Source organism: Oryza glaberrima, chromosome 10, assembly GCF_000147395.1.
Source record: "Oryza glaberrima chromosome 10, OglaRS2, whole genome shotgun sequence".
Taxonomy (NCBI): Eukaryota; Viridiplantae; Streptophyta; class Magnoliopsida; order Poales; family Poaceae; genus Oryza; species Oryza glaberrima.
In genome coordinates this window covers 21,074,345-21,093,417 of record NC_068335.1, presented here as the reverse complement: position 1 = coordinate 21,093,417, position 19,073 = coordinate 21,074,345, and the positions used below count along the sequence as shown (strand labels likewise).

At 44.0% G+C, this 19,073-nt stretch overlaps 1 protein-coding gene across 1 annotated transcript; it reads left to right on the top strand.

The window, feature by feature from the left end:
• The first annotated feature begins 715 nt into the window (after nt 1–715).
• Nucleotides 716–2,265, top strand: LOC127752570 (expansin-B6). The gene is made up of 3 exons (XM_052277980.1): nt 716–1,034; nt 1,139–1,248; nt 1,421–2,265. The coding sequence occupies exons 1-3, from the start codon at nt 845–847 to the stop codon at nt 1,946–1,948; spliced, it is 828 nt and encodes a 275-aa protein (XP_052133940.1). The 5' UTR covers nt 716–844; the 3' UTR covers nt 1,949–2,265.
• The last annotated feature ends 16,808 nt before the right edge of the window (nt 2,266–19,073 follow it).

Below are 19,073 nucleotides of genomic sequence, written 5' to 3'. Positions count from 1 at the left end.
CGGCTAGTATGCAACTATGCTGTCTATGCACATATGTATCACACTACCGTGTCACTCTGTCAATAGAATATTAGAGTTGGCGATTATATTTAGGACGGTCACTAGGTGGTTTCACACTACCTACGCGTTAGTTACGCACAATGGTGATACTACAATGATATGGTCACCCTAGAAGAGCGTTGGGTACAAATGATTGCTTCAAATGATACCGAGATTATTGTCCCTAATCAACCTGCCCCTGCTGATTGATCTCTCTCTGTGATTGCGTGGTTATTTCTGGTGCCTTATTATGGAATCTCTTCCGTTCCCCGAAACAACGTCAATGACCCATCATGCAATCGATCTGTGCATGCATCGATCTAAATCTGAAACGAGAAACTATATACATATTCTGGAATATAATCGATCATTCATCTTCCTTACCACAAAAAAAAAATTCATACGATCGATCATTTGGCAGGTACGTATCATCCACAATATCATAACATGGGATAACTGCCAAAGATGTGATTTTATAATGGTACGAACTCGTGAACCGAACCCTCCATCCGTCCATGATTTTCTCCCTAGCCATGTGACACAGCTAGCTCTCTCTCTACCACGCCGGCCGGTGGCCACGTCGGGTGCAACGACCCCTTGATGCCGCCGTGTTGCTCGTCCATTACATTTGGTTCCCTTCCCCTCTCGTTTTGCCCTGCCTATAAATACACCGGCAATGGCCTCCGATTCCAACCATCAAACCACACACCAGACAAGTACTTACTACCACTACTACTGCTGCTGCTGCCAGTTCTAGCTAGCCTACTGCTCTTCTCCGAGCTGAAGATTTTTCGAGCTAGCTAGGATGGCAGCCAGAATGGGCAGCAAGGTCGCTGCAATCCTCGCGATTCTGTCCGTGCTCGTGGTGCATGGCTCTTGCAAGGGGCATCCTGTGAACTACAACGTCTCCGACGCCTCCGCCTACGGCTCCGGCTGGCTCCCTGCCCGGGCCACCTGGTATGGCGCTCCCACCGGCGCCGGCCCTGACGACAACGGTGCGCATTTTGCAGCTACTGATGATGCTTGTGGTGCTCATCTGTGCTTTTGCTTGGTCTCTGAACTGACGCATTGGCATTATTTGGTCGGTTTTAATTTGCAGGCGGCGCTTGCGGGTTCAAGAACGTGAACCAGTACCCATTCTCGTCCATGACCTCCTGCGGCAACGAGCCCATCTTCAAGGACGGCAAGGGCTGCGGCTCATGCTACCAGGTACGAAAAAACTAGTCAAATTACTTCACCATGGCACCAATTTTGCAATTAGCAATCATTTGATTTGATTGGTCAGGAGGTACTACTACTACATTTTTCTACAGCATGCATGTAGGAGTAACATGCAGTGCGGCACATTTTGTTGACCATTTGTTTGACTTGGTTGTTACAGATCAGGTGCAACAAGGACCCGTCGTGCTCGGGCAACATCGAGACGGTGATCATCACCGACATGAACTACTACCCCGTGGCCAGGTACCACTTCGACCTGAGCGGCACGGCGTTCGGCGCCATGGCCAAGCCGGGGCTCAACGACAAGCTCCGCCACTCGGGCATCATCGACATCCAGTTCAGGCGCGTCCCCTGCAACTACCCGGGCCTCAAGATCAACTTCCACGTCGAGGAGGGCTCCAACCCGGTGTACTTCGCCGTGCTCGTCGAGTACGAGGACCTCGACGGCGACGTCGTGCAGGTCGACCTCATGGAGTCCAAGTCGGCGTACGGCGGCGCCACCGGCGTCTGGACGCCGATGAGGGAGTCGTGGGGCTCCATCTGGCGCCTCGACTCCAACCACCGCCTCCAGGCGCCCTTCTCCCTCCGCATCCGCAGCGACTCCGGCAAGACGCTCGTCGCCAACAACGTCATCCCGGCGAACTGGTCCCCCAACTCCAACTACCGCTCCATCGTCCAGTTCAGCTAGATCAATCATCCACTGCTGATCGAATATGGAATCATATTGGCTCGCGATCGATCGATCGATCGATTAGTTTATTCTCTACTACTGCTGCTGCAAAATTTGCGTGGGATTGAGGTGTTTTTTTTTATTAGGCGAGGCCTCATGTGCTGTCTGGTCTAGTGTGTGAAGTGGTGAAGTGATGCATGTGTGGGAAAATGGAGGAGGGGCACAGTAATACAGTATGTGCATGTGCTCTCCCGCCCACTGTCACTGTACTACCCAGTGCTTTGTAACCAAATCTTAAGGCTACAGAATTATAAATACAATGCTTAAGTTAATTACCTAATCATGTGCTTCCTGGTGGCTCTCTCTGATAGATTCTCTGATTTAATCTCGTGTTCGGGTTGGTTAAGTAGTACGTGTCCATGTTCTTTCGTGGTACTCACATACATATCAAATTGATTTGGGAATCAACAATGTATGGATATACCGGAGGAGCAGATCTCTGAAAAATATGCCATTCTCTAATACCTGGAGAACTGTACTGCAGAATACCATTACACTCCCAGTTTGAGGTGACTTTAGGCTCCCAGCAAACCAAACTAAAATCTGCCATATATTGTCAAAGTCTATATATATATATGGAACGAAGCGAATTGGGCGTACCTCAGATAAGAACTTCCATCAATTGTAAGATATGTTTTTTTTTTTGAGAATTAATTGTAAGATATGTTGATTTGGTCTTTTCAAATAGGATGTGCTTGTGTGCGTATATGAATGTTTGCTTTGTACTATGTGTTTTGGAAAAAAAAAAAAGCTAAAAACTGGTAACAATTTTCAGACTGATATTATTACTACACATTGCCCCCAGCTTAACTTTAGATTCCATTGGCATTACCAAATTTTCAATTTCATTAGGAAATGGTTACCGAATTTTCATGTACTGATTATAAACCAAACAGTCAGTTTTGGTCAGCATTACCAATTAATAGATAGGTTTAATGAGGCTAACAAACCCACACTAGCAACTGGGAATTAAATTTAGAGGTTGAGTCAGGGATTGGTACTTTATTAGTACAAATAGATCAAGAAAAAAAAAAGGGAAAAAGTGCAGGCAGATCTCAAGCTGACTTGGAATATACCATTTTTCAGAACTGTACTGCTTGCTAGGCCGCAGCAGAGCGAAAAGCTTAACTTTATCTTTCTCTAGTTTTGGCAATCCTGGAAAGGTTCAGCATAATTGTTATCGCGAGGTGCAAATCAAGTATACTCAATTACGATGATCACTGCGCTGATTGAACCCAAATGATACAAATCCCCAGCATTCTGGTATACTATCAGTCCAAGATATCGTTATCATGGTCGTTGGTAGCTTCAGTTAAGTTATGTGAGCTAGGCTCGGCAACGACGCCGGCTTCAAAATTACCTGCCGACAAACTGGATTCTCGCCGGAATTACTGGCGTTAAACCATCGCTCTTATATTTGCAAAGCTGACTCTTGACTACAATTAAGGTTAACTTCAGTGTCTGCACGCCTATCGAACTTAGATACGACTGGCTTGAGGTCATAAATGGGAGTACTAACCGTGATGCACGCTGAAGAACTTGTCTCTTTTCTACTGTAATAAACACTTGTCAACGATGAATCGATCATCGAGAAATGGAGAAAGTTAGCCCCATTCCGTGAAGCTTGATTCTTTCTGCAGCTCTGGATGCGTGCCAGCAAAGAAACATGACTGGTCATTCCATAGCTCAAGCCTGCAAAGGACTTGGCTCTGTTTAAAAGATTAGCCTAGGGCTAATTTTTAGAGCTAATGTTTAGTCTTAAATTGGTAAGCTAAATATTAGCCTAGAGTGACATGTTTGAATCCATGGACTAAAAAGGTGAAGAGAGAGTAGAGAGAGAGAGGGAGATAGAGCTGCTTTTTGATAGTCCCCATATAAAATTAGCTCCATTAGCATCCTTTGGAGGGACTAATGTTTTGAGGGGGGCTAATTCACTTTAGCCCTAAATTAGCCCACATATTTGATTCTTGGGGGCTAATTCAGGACTAAAAGGTGAGAGATAATAATTAGTCCATAGAATCAATCAGTGTCTTGTTTTTTGTGCTTCACATCAGTGATCGAAGGCAATAATTTTTTTGGAACTCACCATAAACCGGTTCAATTCCTGGCTCTGTTTAATTCGAAAAGTTTTCGCTCGAATTCCACTGCACCTAGGCCCTGTTTGGAAAATTAGCCCAGGGCTAATTTTGAGAGCTAATGTTTAGTCATGAATTGGTAGGCTAAACATTAACCTAGGGTGGCATGTTTGAATTCATGAGCTAATTTAAGGCTAAAAGGTGGAGAGAGAGAGTAGAAAGAGAGGAGAGAGAAGGAGAGGGAGCTGTTTTTTTATAGTCCCCATACAAAATTAGCCCCATTAGTACCCCTTGGAGGGGCTAATGTTTTGAGGGGGCTAATTCATATTAGCTCAAAATTAGCCCTCCTGTTTGGATCCTTGAGGGCTAATTTAAGGCTAAAAGGTGAGGGCTAAACATTAGCCCATGGAACTAAACAGGGCCCTAATTACTCCCTCTATTTCATAATAAGTTCATTTCTTTTTCTCTCCCGCTTATCCAAATAAGTTCATTTCTAAATAATCATTACTCCTATATATGTGTGTGTCTAGATTCATTTACATTTATATAAATGTGGACAATGCTAAAAAATCTTACATCATGAAACGGAAGAAGTACATCAGAATTTCTGAAAATATGAAATAAATGTATTGGCAGTAGATAAAGTAAAAGTATTACATTCGATAAAAATATCGATACTCTAGTAATTTTTTAATGTTTTATTTGTTTACGTGAGATATGTGAAAAAAAAGAACGATACCCTTGCACATCTCACATTCACCTGACAGTTACCCAGGCTGAAGAAGAGGACAAAGTAAACAGGCTCGACTGCGACGGCGCATGTGCGGGCTGAGACAATGTGGATTCACGCCGACGGCTGCTGCTCACCGGTGCATATATGACCGCTCTCTCTCGCTTGCTCGCTCAGATTCTCTGGTTGGTTGTTTGTTTTTTTGGCTATTCGGCACGCAAAACGGCGCTGTTGCAGCAGATTTCCAGGACCCACTGCGCGCTCTCTCTCACTCTACCCGTCCTCGCGTCGCCATCCATCCATCCACTGAGCTTTCGCCGGCCGATCCCCCGCCTCGCGCTCGTCCACCCCGTCTGCCGCCGCGCCGCGCCCCCCGCGTTCTCGCTGCGGCGCGGCTACGGCTGCACGCAAAAGGAAGAAAGAAAGAAAGAGAAAACCGTGCACTCCTCGACCAATGGCTGTACAGTGTGTTATGATGTGTAGATAGTACTAGTAGGAGTAGTAACAAACCTGCAAGTTTTGGGGCCTGCTTTTCAGGCATCGGTTTGTTCTTGTTGTCTGGCACGCTATTTATCCATTGTTATCCTGCAGACGGAATGTTTGAACTTTGAACTTTTGGTATCCATCCTGAAATGCATGCTGGTCAGGCTGATCGGTGCAGAGAACACGGCGAGATCGATTGCGAGTAACTTGCAACTTGATCAGAATGACAGGAACTCAGCGTAGTTTCATATATTTTGCAGTTGCTTACAAGCTGAAGCAAGTGAACACGTGAGCTGCCATTTGCACGGTGGCACATACAGATGGTCGCGTTGCTTGCAGAATTGCAGTGTGGTATGGTATGGTATGGGAGGATCAGGGGAACAAGTGGTGGTTACCGGGCGGAATAATGCAGACGTGGTCTGTTCGGATTTCAGGGAGTCCGGCCCTGACTGACCCGAGTGTATATCCCGTGATTAACGTGACCGGAGTGATGTGCACGTCGGCCTTTGTCGTGACAGGTTCATTGAAAAGAAAAAACACACGAAAATTCATCCGGCCTCACATGACAATATGCCAGTGATCAACTGTTGGAGACGTCACTCCAATTTGACCCGGAGTGAGGAGGATTGGAGAGGAAAGCAAAATACCGAGACAATGAAGCCCACGTTGAGAGGCAGCCCGGCACACTACGCAGCCACATTTGACATTAGTAGTACGTTTTTTGTTCTTGTTTTTTTGGTTTGTTGGTGTGGTTGGCCTAGCTTTGGCAAGGAGGCAGGGGCATTGAAAAGGTGAAAGCGGCAAGGGAGCAGCTCAGCTGAGCTCCCCCATGTGCACTGCCTCGTCTGGTTCCTCATCACACGTTGATGAATCATTATGCTGCCTATACCAAGGGAAGGATATGGAATGGCCACCATATTAAAGCCACACTTGGATTAGTCGGATTGCGACATGTCTGTGGATATAACCAAACTATAGTAGCAATTTTGTGATAGAATCTACGTGATTTTAGAAACATTATTTTAGTATATCATATTATTGGTAGAAGTTGGGGGGTTTGTCCCATCTTATCTTATTTTAAGCTTTTTTCTGTTTATTTTTGGATTTTTTTTGGTTGTTTGCTTACGGGTAGAGGCCGGAGATGTAATCCATTTTCATTATTTAAAAAAGGAGCAAAATTATCAACGATGGAAATTGGATGACGGGTGGGCCGTCCAATCCAGTCTCGGGGCAAAAAACTGGTGGACATTGCTGGACCACTAACTACCGGGCCGGTCTGGCCGGGGGGGCCGGCAGGGCGGCGGCGAGTCGGTTTGTTTCGTGGAACAACGACCGGTTAACGATCGGTAAGACCGTGCTCCATCATTTGGTGTTTCTTCAGCTTGGACCCAGATGGATGGATGGACCGAGTTTTCGCTTTCTCTCTGTCTGCGCCATGAGATGCTGTTGTGTGGTCGCTCGCATTTGGATGGCCCACGGCTGGCCGCTGGCCTTTGCCTGTGGCCGTGGTAACATTGGAGGAACAAGTTAATTGCAGAAGGAAAAAGTCCACCTTATGTCCCTTATATAAGAGTTGAGTTTCAATCGAGTCCCTCAACCAGAAAAACCGGGAACCTCATCTTATAAAACTGATGTAAATATAATCCCAAGATCCTACTTCCTCTGTTTTACAATGTAAGTCATTCTAGCATTTTCTACATTCATATAGATATTAATGAATCTAGATAGATATATATGTCTAGATTCATTAACATCAATATAAATATGGAAAATACTAGAATGACTTACATTGTGAAACGGAGGGAGTACATGATACTTATGGTCAACAAAAAGAAATGAAATACGATGAGACTCACATGTCAGACACACACAAAAAAAAATCCCTACCCCCGTGTTGGCAACCTTTTATGACAAGTTGACAAGCACGATCGCAACACCTAAAGCTTTGCGGTGATCCTAGAGTTGCCAACCACCTCAATTTAGCAAATGCTAAATCAAGATGGATTTTGATAAACTAAACCAACTAGCGGAGCCGATCTAGATAGAATGATGGATAACTACCCGTCTCGTGGGCAAAATGGAAGGTTTTCAGGACAAACCTACAAAGAGGTGTCGTACTCTCGCAGCGGCGGCGGACGATTTACAGCGCAAATCGACAAAGATGAACAAACTAAGTAAAAACTAAAAGCAATATGAAAAACGATTCGATTGATTGATTGTTGATTGTGTCTTTACAATTGAACCGGCCTTGTCTGTTATATAGGGGTTGGTCTTGCCCTCTACAGGCCCTCCTCCACGTCCAACTCAGGATAGAAACCAAAGGAAACCCGAAACATGTCTTCCCAAGTAAGGAAAACTCGAAACCCGACGAAACAAACTCGGGATCGGACTCTGCCGGTTAGACCAGCTACACACCGCCGGTCTGACCGACCTACTGGCGGCGGTCTGACCGACCAACGCACGGCGGTCAGACCGGCCATCTTAGAGGAAAACCGGCAGACTTCCAAACTTTGGTAATTTTCTCTATTTTATTCCTAGGTGCCAAATTTGGATGCAAACACCCTCTCTCTTTCTCTACCAGTTCTTTAGATGAGGGCTACATTGTATCTGGTTTTGTAATTGAGAGACGCGGTTAAATGAAACCGATCATTAGTTGAGGGATGTAAGTGGACTTTTTTCCCATTGCAAAATGAACCAACACAACAGGGAGGAGAGGCTAGCAAACATTGATGTATTCGCAAAGGAAAAAAGTTCACCTAAGATCTCCCATCTTGTCACGGAGTTAAAAAATCGTCTTTGAACCGAAAATCAGATATATGGCATCCCTAAACTTATAAAACCGGATCATTATGGGGGCTTAGGCAGTATTGACCCCGTTTCTCCCCGCCCGTTGCCAGCCATCCTGAAGGCTTGATTGAGATGGGAAAAGAGAGGATAGATGTCGAACAAGATTGAGGTGCTGCCATATGGGTCTTACGTTAACTCAGCTACCATATAAGACAAAACCGGGGTTATTTATGGACGATTTTGTAACTTGGCAACAATACGAGGAACCTTAGGTGAACTTTTTTCCACCACGAGGTCCGTGTAATTCTTTCCTTCGGCCCACAAGAATGCAGGTCGTGGGTGGGATCGGAAACGCGTCATCACATCAGGGCGTCATCACATGTTCTAGCCCAACTCGCGGCGCATCACGTACACAAATTGCTGGCTTGACGAATGTTGAGAGTCCCACGTAGGCCCAAATACGGAATAAGTTCACTTTGAGTCCCTCTATTTGTCACCCAGTCTGATTTTCATCCCTTAATCGCAAAACCGGGTACAACAGGTCCCCCAACTTACAAAACCGTTTAAATAAGGTCCCTCGGTAGTATTTGACCCGGTTTTGGCTGAGGTGGCGCCTACGTGACTAATTTGGCTCGGTCTTCATTTGACATGGCATTGACGTGGTGCTTACGTGGCAATTCGATCAAAAATAATAAAACCTACGGGACCCACATGTCATCCTCACTACCACTTCTCTCTATCCCCCCTCTCTCCCTCTTCTCTCTCTCAGCCTGAGCGGCGGGGCGGAGCGGTGGCGGCGGGGAGGAGTAGTGGCGGCCGGAGTGGGGCAGGGAAGAGAGGGCCAGGCACCCGACGGCGACGGCCCCTACACCCGCGACCTCCCTCGCCGATGCGGCGATCCATGGGTCCCCCGCTGCCGCGTCGCAGAGCCAAAGCACGGTAGAGACGTAGGCGGCGGGGAGGTGGTGCTCGGGCGCGAGGCGATAGTCGAGGGAGACGATGATGGCTGGCACGGCCGTAGCCATGGCCTCGCATGAGGCGTGGTAGAAGACGTTGTCAGCGGAGAAGAGGACGAAGCTGCCGCCGTGGAAGTAGAGAATGACGGGGAGCTTGGATGCCGGCGGCGGCGGCGGGACGGGGTTGGGGAGGTGGTGAGGGAGGCGTCGAGCGGCACGTCGCGGGAGTGGACCGGGCCGGAGGCGGAGGGCGGCGTGTCGAGGACAAAGGGGCGCATGATGGTGCCGTCCGAGTGGAAGAAGGGGAAGGGGAAGCTCCTCGCTCCGGTGGGCGGCCGCTGACAAGCTTGGTGGCGGTGGAAAAGAGAGGGGCGACGGTGAGGTTGTATTCTCTTCTCTCCCCTCCCTCTTTCTCCACATCCGCGCACCGCTCTACTGCTGCGATGGCATCGACAAGCGTGAGGAGGCGACGGTGGTGGAGGCTGGTTGCGGCGGAGGGCGTGCGCCGCTCCCTCTCCATCGCGCCTGAGAGAGGAGAGGGGAGAGAGATGAAGAAAGGGGAGAGAGGAGGAAGGAGAGGAGTGAGGATGACATGTGGGGTCCATGTGGGTCCCACCATTTTTTTTATTAATTTATGTGTGAAACTGACATGTGGTCCCACGGGGTTTATTATTTTTTCTTAGATCAAATTGCCATGTAAGCGTCATGTCTGTGCCACGTCGGATGAAGACCGAGTCAAATTAGCCACATAGGCACCAAGTCAGCCAAAACTGCTATCAAAACCATTGAGGGACCTCGTTTGCCTGGTTTTCGTAAGTTGGGGGACATGTTGTACCCAGTTTTGCGGTTCAGGGGCGAAAACGACAAATAGAGGGACCTAAAGCAAACTTATTCTCCCAAATATTTTCCGGTGCCTTCATAGGCTACCAGAAATCCCGTTCCGGCCCGAAGGAGTTTGCTATAGCGGATCCGTGGGCTGAAATTGTTGACGTTTACGCGGAAATCCCAAGACCGCCGAATCTGCCTTTCTTTCTTCTTTTTCCCCCTTCATCCCCACCGTTCGCTCTGTCTGTGCGCCGGCGAGCGTTGCCGTGCCACCACTTGTCATCTCATATGCACATCTTTCCCATTGAAAAGTGAACCCCAAAATAGCACAAGAATAGCCAGCGTCATCAAACACATATAACCCGTTGGATGTCCATCGGAATGAAAAAAGACCATTGGATTGTATAGGGAGAGGTAGTAAAGAGTAAACGGTAATATCAAAACAAGGGTGCTCTAGGCCCTTCCAATGCCTCACAAAAAGTGAAGTGTAGTAAGAATGAAAAAAAAAAAAAGATAAACAACTGGCCTACACCCCTACCTCCTATAAATCTCCAACCACCACCAACTCACTGTCTCTCCTCCACTAAAATGAATAATCTTCTTATGCGGTTACGCTTCAATTTTACACTTAAATATTTACAATATTCATATGTTACAATCACAAAATATTTGAAAGATTCTTTTATTTGTTAGGGTTTTTATTTTTTCTCATACTAATACACATATATTCTATCATAATAATATTATTTCTTAAAAAACACTAAATGTTTTATATGTTTTTCACAATAAACTCTTAAATTATAAAATACTATTAAAAGAATTTTCGTATATCGGATCAGAACCTTAATTTGATGTCTCGGACCTACTCGACTATATCGTCAGCACGTTCTTTTGTTGCAGCATAAATCTTATTTATGTTATTGAGTTTTCCAAATTTTCTATAAATTACTCTCGTTACTGATGATATAGTTAACCTCTTAAAACACGTTTGTATAATCCAACAATTAACAGCTAGCACTGTCTCTCTAGTTTCGTTTGTAACAATGTGGTAATGCTAGTTTAGCTGAGATGTTTACTTAACTGCAAGCTGTGTTGCGATACAATATCACTACCATTCCTTTGACGATACAAACCTAGTACAATTTTTAATTTTAGGATATGGATAGATTTTATACTGTGAACCTCTGAACTTGAAAAATTTATCTTTACAAAATTTGGCATTGGCATAATTATAAATTTAAATTAAATTATAGGGCCCTGCAATGTTATGTTGTTCGAGTCAATGAAAAATGCATATATAAGGGACAGTCATCTACAAATGGATCAGCACTGAAGAGTGCAACGGATTAAACAATCCATGCAATTTACTTTCATAATGAGCATATCTAATGTATACATATCCATTCATTAAAGCTATTCACATGGGATGACTATAAAACATCTCTCTCACCTGCTTTCTTCTCGATTGGTTTGTTTCCTTCTAATGTAGCAAAGTTTTCTGTTTGCTACAAGAAGCACTTGAGCTATCAATTGCCGTTGTTCTGCACATGTGAAAAACACATTTGTTGAGTCATCTCATAAATTCAGGCAGCAAACAAGAGTCATTCTGACCTGACATATGCAGACTGACACATATAAGAGATAACAATTTATAATTGTTGCCACGTTTATCTTTACGATCTGAATATGAAATAATAGAAGATTCAAATGCATTCCTTTTTTGAATTTCCAAACAGTTTAAAAGAATAACTCTGTTCTTTTTTTTAATAAACTGCAAGTTTGTTTGATAAGTTTCCTGTATGCTATATACAAATAATCTCCAATATGGGATCTTTCAAGATATCCAAACCTAAATAATTAAAAATCAGCAGCCTCCCAATTAGCTCCTAGAAACCACAGTTCAGAATAATACACTGAAACAACATGGAAAACGCTGCTCTGTTTTTCCTAAAGTAATTATTTAGTAAAAGCTTGTACTGCTTCTTCTTTAAACGGTCCACAATAATTGGATTGTCACATGCTACAGCTAACAAATTCAGGGGAGAAGCTTCGCAACAGTCTCTGAAAGAGAATTTTATGGCAGAAAAGGAAAAAGAAAATCATAATTTACCCTGAAAACAAATGCAGAAAAGTTATTCTTTTAACAAGCCTGCTTTTCGGCAGTTAGTCAGTTAGTGGCCAAGTTTTAGTTGGTGGAAGTGCACATAAAGCTTCCAAATGCATACATAGGAGGTGTATTAATCAATGACCAACTACTATAGCTACATCCTAATATATCCCAGAAAGAACACACCCAATCAGCCAATCTCATTTCAAAATGACTGTAAAAATTCAAGCATGAAGATAAATGCCGGCAGTGATCTGATATAAAAGTCTCTCCCCTTCAATTTGACTACACAGCAAATCTATTTCATCAGAAATTAGAAAGAAAACCCATTAGATTTAACTGAGAACGAGTACTATGCCACAAATATGCCTAATACCTGAACAAGGATGTGAGCGGCGTTGTGGGAGTGGACGACCGGCGGAGGTCAATGGCGAAGAACCGGATCTGACAGCAATGTGGCGACTGGCGGTGGCGGTGAATAGTGTACGGCTGATCGAGGGAAGCTAGTCGGCAACGCGAGTATTGGAAAAAGGGATGAGCGAAACAAACATATTCGGGAATCAACCTCGAGGTCGACAATCGGCGGGCGGCAATGGGCGATCGGCGGGCGGCGTGGTCGTGGTCGACGGGGATCGATCGGCCAGGCGGCGATGGCGTGGCCGCGGAAGACGGGCAGCGACTCGTGGCGGCGTCGAATCGGGCTATGCAGCGCGACCGTGAGGGCGGCGAGGCGATAGTGATCTGGCGAGAGATGGAACGCGATGTGAGGGGATGTGTTGCAGGCTTGCGGCCTTGCGGGGGATTTGGCGGAGATCGCGTTGTTGGAGGGGATGGGGAGGAAATCGCGGCAATACTGGCGGCACGGATGCGGAGTGGGAGAGAAGAAGGTGTGGGACAAGAGGATCTGGGAGGGAGGAGAGGCGCGCCTCCAGTGCCGTCGGATGTAAATCATCGGATGACTTTAGATTGTTGGATGTGTGATATGATGAATGATGAATGAGTAAAACTATTTGTTGAACTATAAGGTAGATGCAGTGTCAGTGTTAGTGACATCCAACAATGACTAGGTTTAGTTTGTTTTGTACAATGCTGATTATACCCCTCTATTTATCTATAAATCTTAATTTTCGCATTTTATATTACCAACATATATCCATGCAATAGGATTGATTATTTCTTTGATAACCCGTAATCCGTACTATGGGATTAGAGCTGTCAAAAAAGCTTGAGGATCAGCAAGCAGCTCGAGCTTGACTTGTTCTATGCTTGATTCAAGCTTGGATCGAGCTCCAAACGAGCCTAACCCGAGCCTGAGAAAAAGCCTCGAAAGCTCTACCGAACCGAACTCGAGCTTTTACCGAGCTTGACTGTGTGTAGTTCATATTGTTTATTCACATTATTGATTTAATAAACTAATAGATCAATATATATTAGTATCTAATTACACAAGAAATTAGCATGTGTTAGCGTAATACATTTATCTTAGTCATTTTCTACTCTCTTTTTTAGTGTGATCAAATAGAAAATAATTATACTTATCAGGATATTATCATTAAAATATATATTATACTACTTATTGCCGAGCTTGAGCTCGAACAAGCTCAAACTGAGCTTGAATAAAAGCTCGAAGGTACAATAGGCTCAGCTCGAGCTTGGGTAGAAGAGTTTGCTCAAGCTTGGTGATGTGAACAAGAATCCTTCTTTCATATCAGTATTAGTTGGCTCACATAATTCTGTTATTTTGGTTGGTATAGATTTTATTTATGTGAATGATGGTAAGGGTAAAAAAGTTGTTATGATAACTGTTAGATTTATGGAGCCAAAGAAGAAAGAACGGCCTAAAATTAATACAAAGCCGAGTACGGCTTTTTATGAAAGGGATCATAAGACCATGGTTACGCCAAATATTTTTACTGTAGCTGTTTCGCACTGCAAAGACACAAATATTTTGTTCCTTTACTTCCTGAAAAATGGAAGAGTAAAGAATCAAAAATGGTAGCTGATGGTGTTTTTCCACAGTGCCAGACAAACTTCGTTGGTGCTTATCTTGTGGCTAAGAACAACATTAAGTTTATTCAGGTTGATTATATGCATGTGGAGTTGCCAACTTCACGAGGAAGCATGTCTGCTAATTAATTTAATAAAGTGACACTTAAATGTCAGCATTAGGCAAATGTGCTGTAATATTTTATTATATATTTTATTTTATTAGCTGAATTCCATCTTAATCAGGGTGTGTCCCAATGTTTCACCACCGTCGCCGCCGTCATTAAATACGGAGTATAACATTGGATATATTTTGATCAGTCGAGCCCGACCTACACGCCGAGTTGGGCCGTGTCCGCCCACTTGTTGAACCATTGGCCTAGGCAATGACGGCCCGACTCGAAGACACAAAAGCTCAGTGTGCTCCTAGTTAGAAAAAGTCTATTTTGGCTCCCTTATCTTTTTGGACAGTCTTGACATGGCTAGAATAAGTTTATTTTGTATCCCTCGCTTATTTGGGTTGTGTCTTGAAATAAGTCTATTTTTCCTCCCTCATGTCTTGCTCTTGATCTAATCGTATCCTCAACCGCAAAACCAAGTATAACATATCCCCTAAGTTGAAAAACCGATACAAATTGACTCCTTTAGTGGTTTTGAAAGCGGTTTCTGCTGACGTGATACGTTGACTTGTCCAAATATATTGACGTGGCAGCCCAGTCATCAAATGAATTAAAAATAGAAGTGGGTCCCATGTGTAAGTGAAAGAGGTAAAAATTAAAAAATGGCGCCACTTGACTGCCCCACTTCCCTTCTCTTCTTCCTCCCTTCTATTTCTCTCTCGCAGCCGCCGCTGCGGTGCTGCGCCTGCGCTGAGGCTGATTCGGCCGCGCACGGCGACTGGACGGTGGTCTCTGGTCACAGCAATGAAATCAACGGCGATGAAACACCAAACAAGTAGGTTCTGCCCAGAACTAGCCACTGAGCTGGAGACTACCAAAATGGAGTGAACAAGTGCGCAGAATCTCATTACCTAAACGGAGCAGCACAGTGCGCCACCTGAATCCACTGCCACTGCAATCCGATCGAGCTGAAGCAGACGAAGCACATGGTCATGGAGATGCCACAGCAAAGAAGCACAAGGCCACCACCAGCTTTAGCATGGATCTACCGCTCCGCCTCCAATACCCCCACGAGCTCGCCATTGGCGCCTCCCCAAAAACCCGCTCCGTTTAGGCTGACCAGGCGGCCGGTGCCGCGACGCAAAGGGAAGTTCGGCTTCGCTCCCACTAGCCACCGTAGCCGCATCAGATCTCTCGAAATCCACCGGCTTGCCTATCTTAGACAAAAGCCACCACTGCATCGATCGATTGGGCTTAATACATCAACGAGAAAGAACAGCAACAACGTACTCCCTCTATTTGCCATATCTTTGCATCCTCGCCTGAGTCCTCACTCACTCGTCACTTCACTTCACTCGTGTGTAGACGTGCTCCGGATTTGTCTATCGTTGCGGGGCGAGGAGATAGGAGCAAAATCCCCGCCGTTGATTTCATCGCCGTGATCAGATTGAGAGACCACCGCCCAGTCGCCGTGCGCGTGCGCAGCGCGTCGGCGGCGGCTGAGAGAGAGAGAAGGGAGGAAGAAGAGAAGATGAAGGGGGGGGGGGGATTTTGTTACTTTTACCCCTTTCACTTACACGTGTGACCCACTTGTATTTTTAATTCATTTGATGATTGGCTACCACGTCAGCATATTTGGACAAGTCACAACATGCTACGTCAACAAAAACCACATCCAAAGCCACCAAAGGAGTCGATTTATACTGATTTTTGAAGTTGGGGTATGTGTTATACCCGGTTTTGTGGTTAGGGGATGCGATTCGATCGAGGACAAGAGATGAGGGAGACAAAATAGACTTATTCATCGTGCCTTATATGGTTTGATCAGTCTACTTTGGCTCACTCATCCATTTTGCCTCCCTGATCTTTGGACCGTGCCGGACCTGTCCACCATGCAGAGGTACAAACACGACCCAACAATTGGGCTGTGTCGTGACTAAGCCGGATCAAAATCTCATGCCGTGAGTCGGGCTGTCGGGCCTCGAACCTTTTGGCCAACTGTAGTGTGGAGCAAGCTGCAGTGGCCAGGCCCCTGGCTGCACACACAGACAGCATGCAGCATCCAACGATCGATCTAGCTAGCTAGCACATTAACGCCAATTCTACCGTTCGGCCATTCACGTGAAGCCTCATGCCGGCCTGTATATAGATATGCATCCATCCATGCGTGCATCAATGGTTGCTACCCTGTTCAGCTCATGCATGCATGCAATGGTCCATTTGGCCTTGTTTCTTCTCTGATGAACTGGTGAATAGATTAGCACACGTATTTTTAGGCTTCTAAACGGTGTGATTTAATTTTACAAATTCTTTTGTATATGAATATGGTTTACTATAAAATCATTTTTCATCTTTATATTAGTTTAATTCATTTGTTTATAACCTTGAACAATTATGATAAATCATTAAGCTATATTAATTCTGCCATCCAATTAAGAGGGCCATATATGACCTTCTTTGCTTGCATACTGCATCATCTCGCAGCATGTATGTACGTAAGCCAGTGATCATTAGGTAACATCAACCAGTAACATGACTAGTAGTTAGTACTAGCTTGTAATTAAATTGTGAGTCCAATATACATACACTCGGTGTCTCGGTTGAATTGGTTCTTTAATTATAGTACACTGTATACCAGCAGTGCACGACGATGGGCACTGTGTACGTGTACACTAGTAGTACTCCATCCGTTGATTTTTTAGCACATGTTTAACCGTTCGTTTTATTCAAAAACTTTTATGAAATATGTAAAACTATATTTCATAAATGTAAGTATATTTAACAATGAATCAAATGATAGGAAAAAGAATTAATAATTACTTAAATTTTTTAAATAAGATGAATAGTTAAACATATTTAAAAAAGTTAACGGCGCCAAATATTTAGAAACGGAGGGAGTATATATATACCGTACATTAAGCTGTTGGGGTATATTAATTGTTGAACTAAGTGCTGTATATGAAATCTGACCGTGCATGCTGATGAGAAATCATGGGCTGCAGCTAGCTATAGCTAGTACTCTGGTTCACCGGATGTGCATGACCAAAGCAATAGTACTGAGCTTTTGCGCTGTGCTTGCTTCCAGCCAGCTAGCTATACTCATGGCTCACTTCTTCGATCTGTTTCATCAAAATACATTTAAATAGAGATGGTAGATCAGTACATCTGCACATATATATATAAGCCATGTAGGATAGATCTACAATTCTACATGCATGTACATTAGCAGCACACTGCGATCAATTTGTATATGCCGATTGCAAAACGTACGAATGGTGTGTGTGTGTGTGTATACAAGTTTCAGACTTTTAGACGACTGAAGCAAAGCATGGCATGGGCGCAACGGAAGTACGCAGGTTTGGCTGGCTAACTCAGCACACGTACGTACGCACGTACGAGCTGGACTACGTGTAGCTAATACGACGAGTTAATTAGGCTCCCTTTGACAAAGCTTTAGATTCTCGGATGCGGCTGTTAAGTAATAAGCTTGTAAGAATATGAAAATGTTAAAATTTTCAACTTTTGACTGCTATAGTTTCTTTTTAATTCTAAGTTTTGTAGTTACTGATTTTCAGGATTTAAAATTCAAGTGATAATTTAGACTATTGATTTAGGGTAATTTTACCATCCTTTAGAAGGTACCAAGAGAAACCATAATTTCTAATGTAAAATTTATACCAAAATTTCTAGTGTAAATCTTGGTACCTCCAAGTACTTTCTCAAGGACTATAAAATTTCTCATTAATTTAAGGGCTCCTTTGGAACAAAGAAAAGGTAGAGGAAGTTCGGAGAGGATTGGATACATATATAAAAATAAGAGTGAAGTGCACGAGCGGTCCCTAAACTTGTGTGGGTGTGTCATCTAGATCCCTAAACTCTCAAAATACATTTTCGGATCCTTGAACTTGTTTTGGGGTGTCATACAGGTCCAAACGAGCTCCAACCCCTTCCATGCGCTGATGTGGCATGCCACGATAGTTCATACGTGTTAGTTGGACCCACGTGTCAGTCACATAGAAAAAAATATAATTAGAAAAATATATTTTCTCCTCTCTACCTTAAAATTTTTATCTTTTTTTCTGTCTACCTAAGAGGAGAAAATATGGTTTTTAATTTTATTTTTTATATATGCTTGACATGTGGATTCCACTGACACGTAGGTGTCACCGTGGCATTGCCACGTCAGCACATCGAGTGGGTTAGAATCTGTTTGGACCTATATAACATACATGGCAAGTACAGGGACCTACAAATGCATTTTAGGAGTTCAGAGACCTAGATGACACACCAGCACAAGTTTAGGGACCGCCCATGTACTTCACTCTAAAAATAATCTGTACGTAGTATATGGTATTTTGAAACAAAAGAATGACTCTTTCAACTTTCTTTGAAAATCCTGTAAAAATAGGCTATTTATAGGAATTCTAAAGGAAAACTAATATGAGGTCTAACATAATGTTTTCTCTTCGTTTTGACTTGTAAACTTCCTTTGTTTCTTTCTATGCATGGAGCTACGAAACAATGTTACTTGCAAAATCCAATGGTTTTATTTCCTTTGGAGACGTTATATCATGGCATCATACTCCTGTGATTCTTTTTTTTTTTTGTTCTTGTGGTTTTGAAATCTTGCTGCGTTCCAAAGAAAAATTCGAGAGGAATTGCAGCGGACAGAAACTCCCTAATTAAAAACTGACACCAACTGCTCCAGAGAAGTAATTGGATCGATCGGGCTGGTACGTAGGGCCAGAATCCGGTTACGTCCCCGCCACAGCCAACGTGCAGTACGTCGATCGATTACCAAGTCCATAATTAACTACACGTACTTCCTACTTAGATCTATTTAAACCAAAAGAAAACCTTTGGATCGGTAGGAAATTAATAAACGAGGAATTTTTTGATCAAATTAAATTTGCATTGTTTTTGAAGAGATCGTGCCGATTCGATCTCTCTGTCTACTATCTATCACAATCTGAATCCGTAGTTCCATCTGATCGATCACCTGCTAGATTAAGACC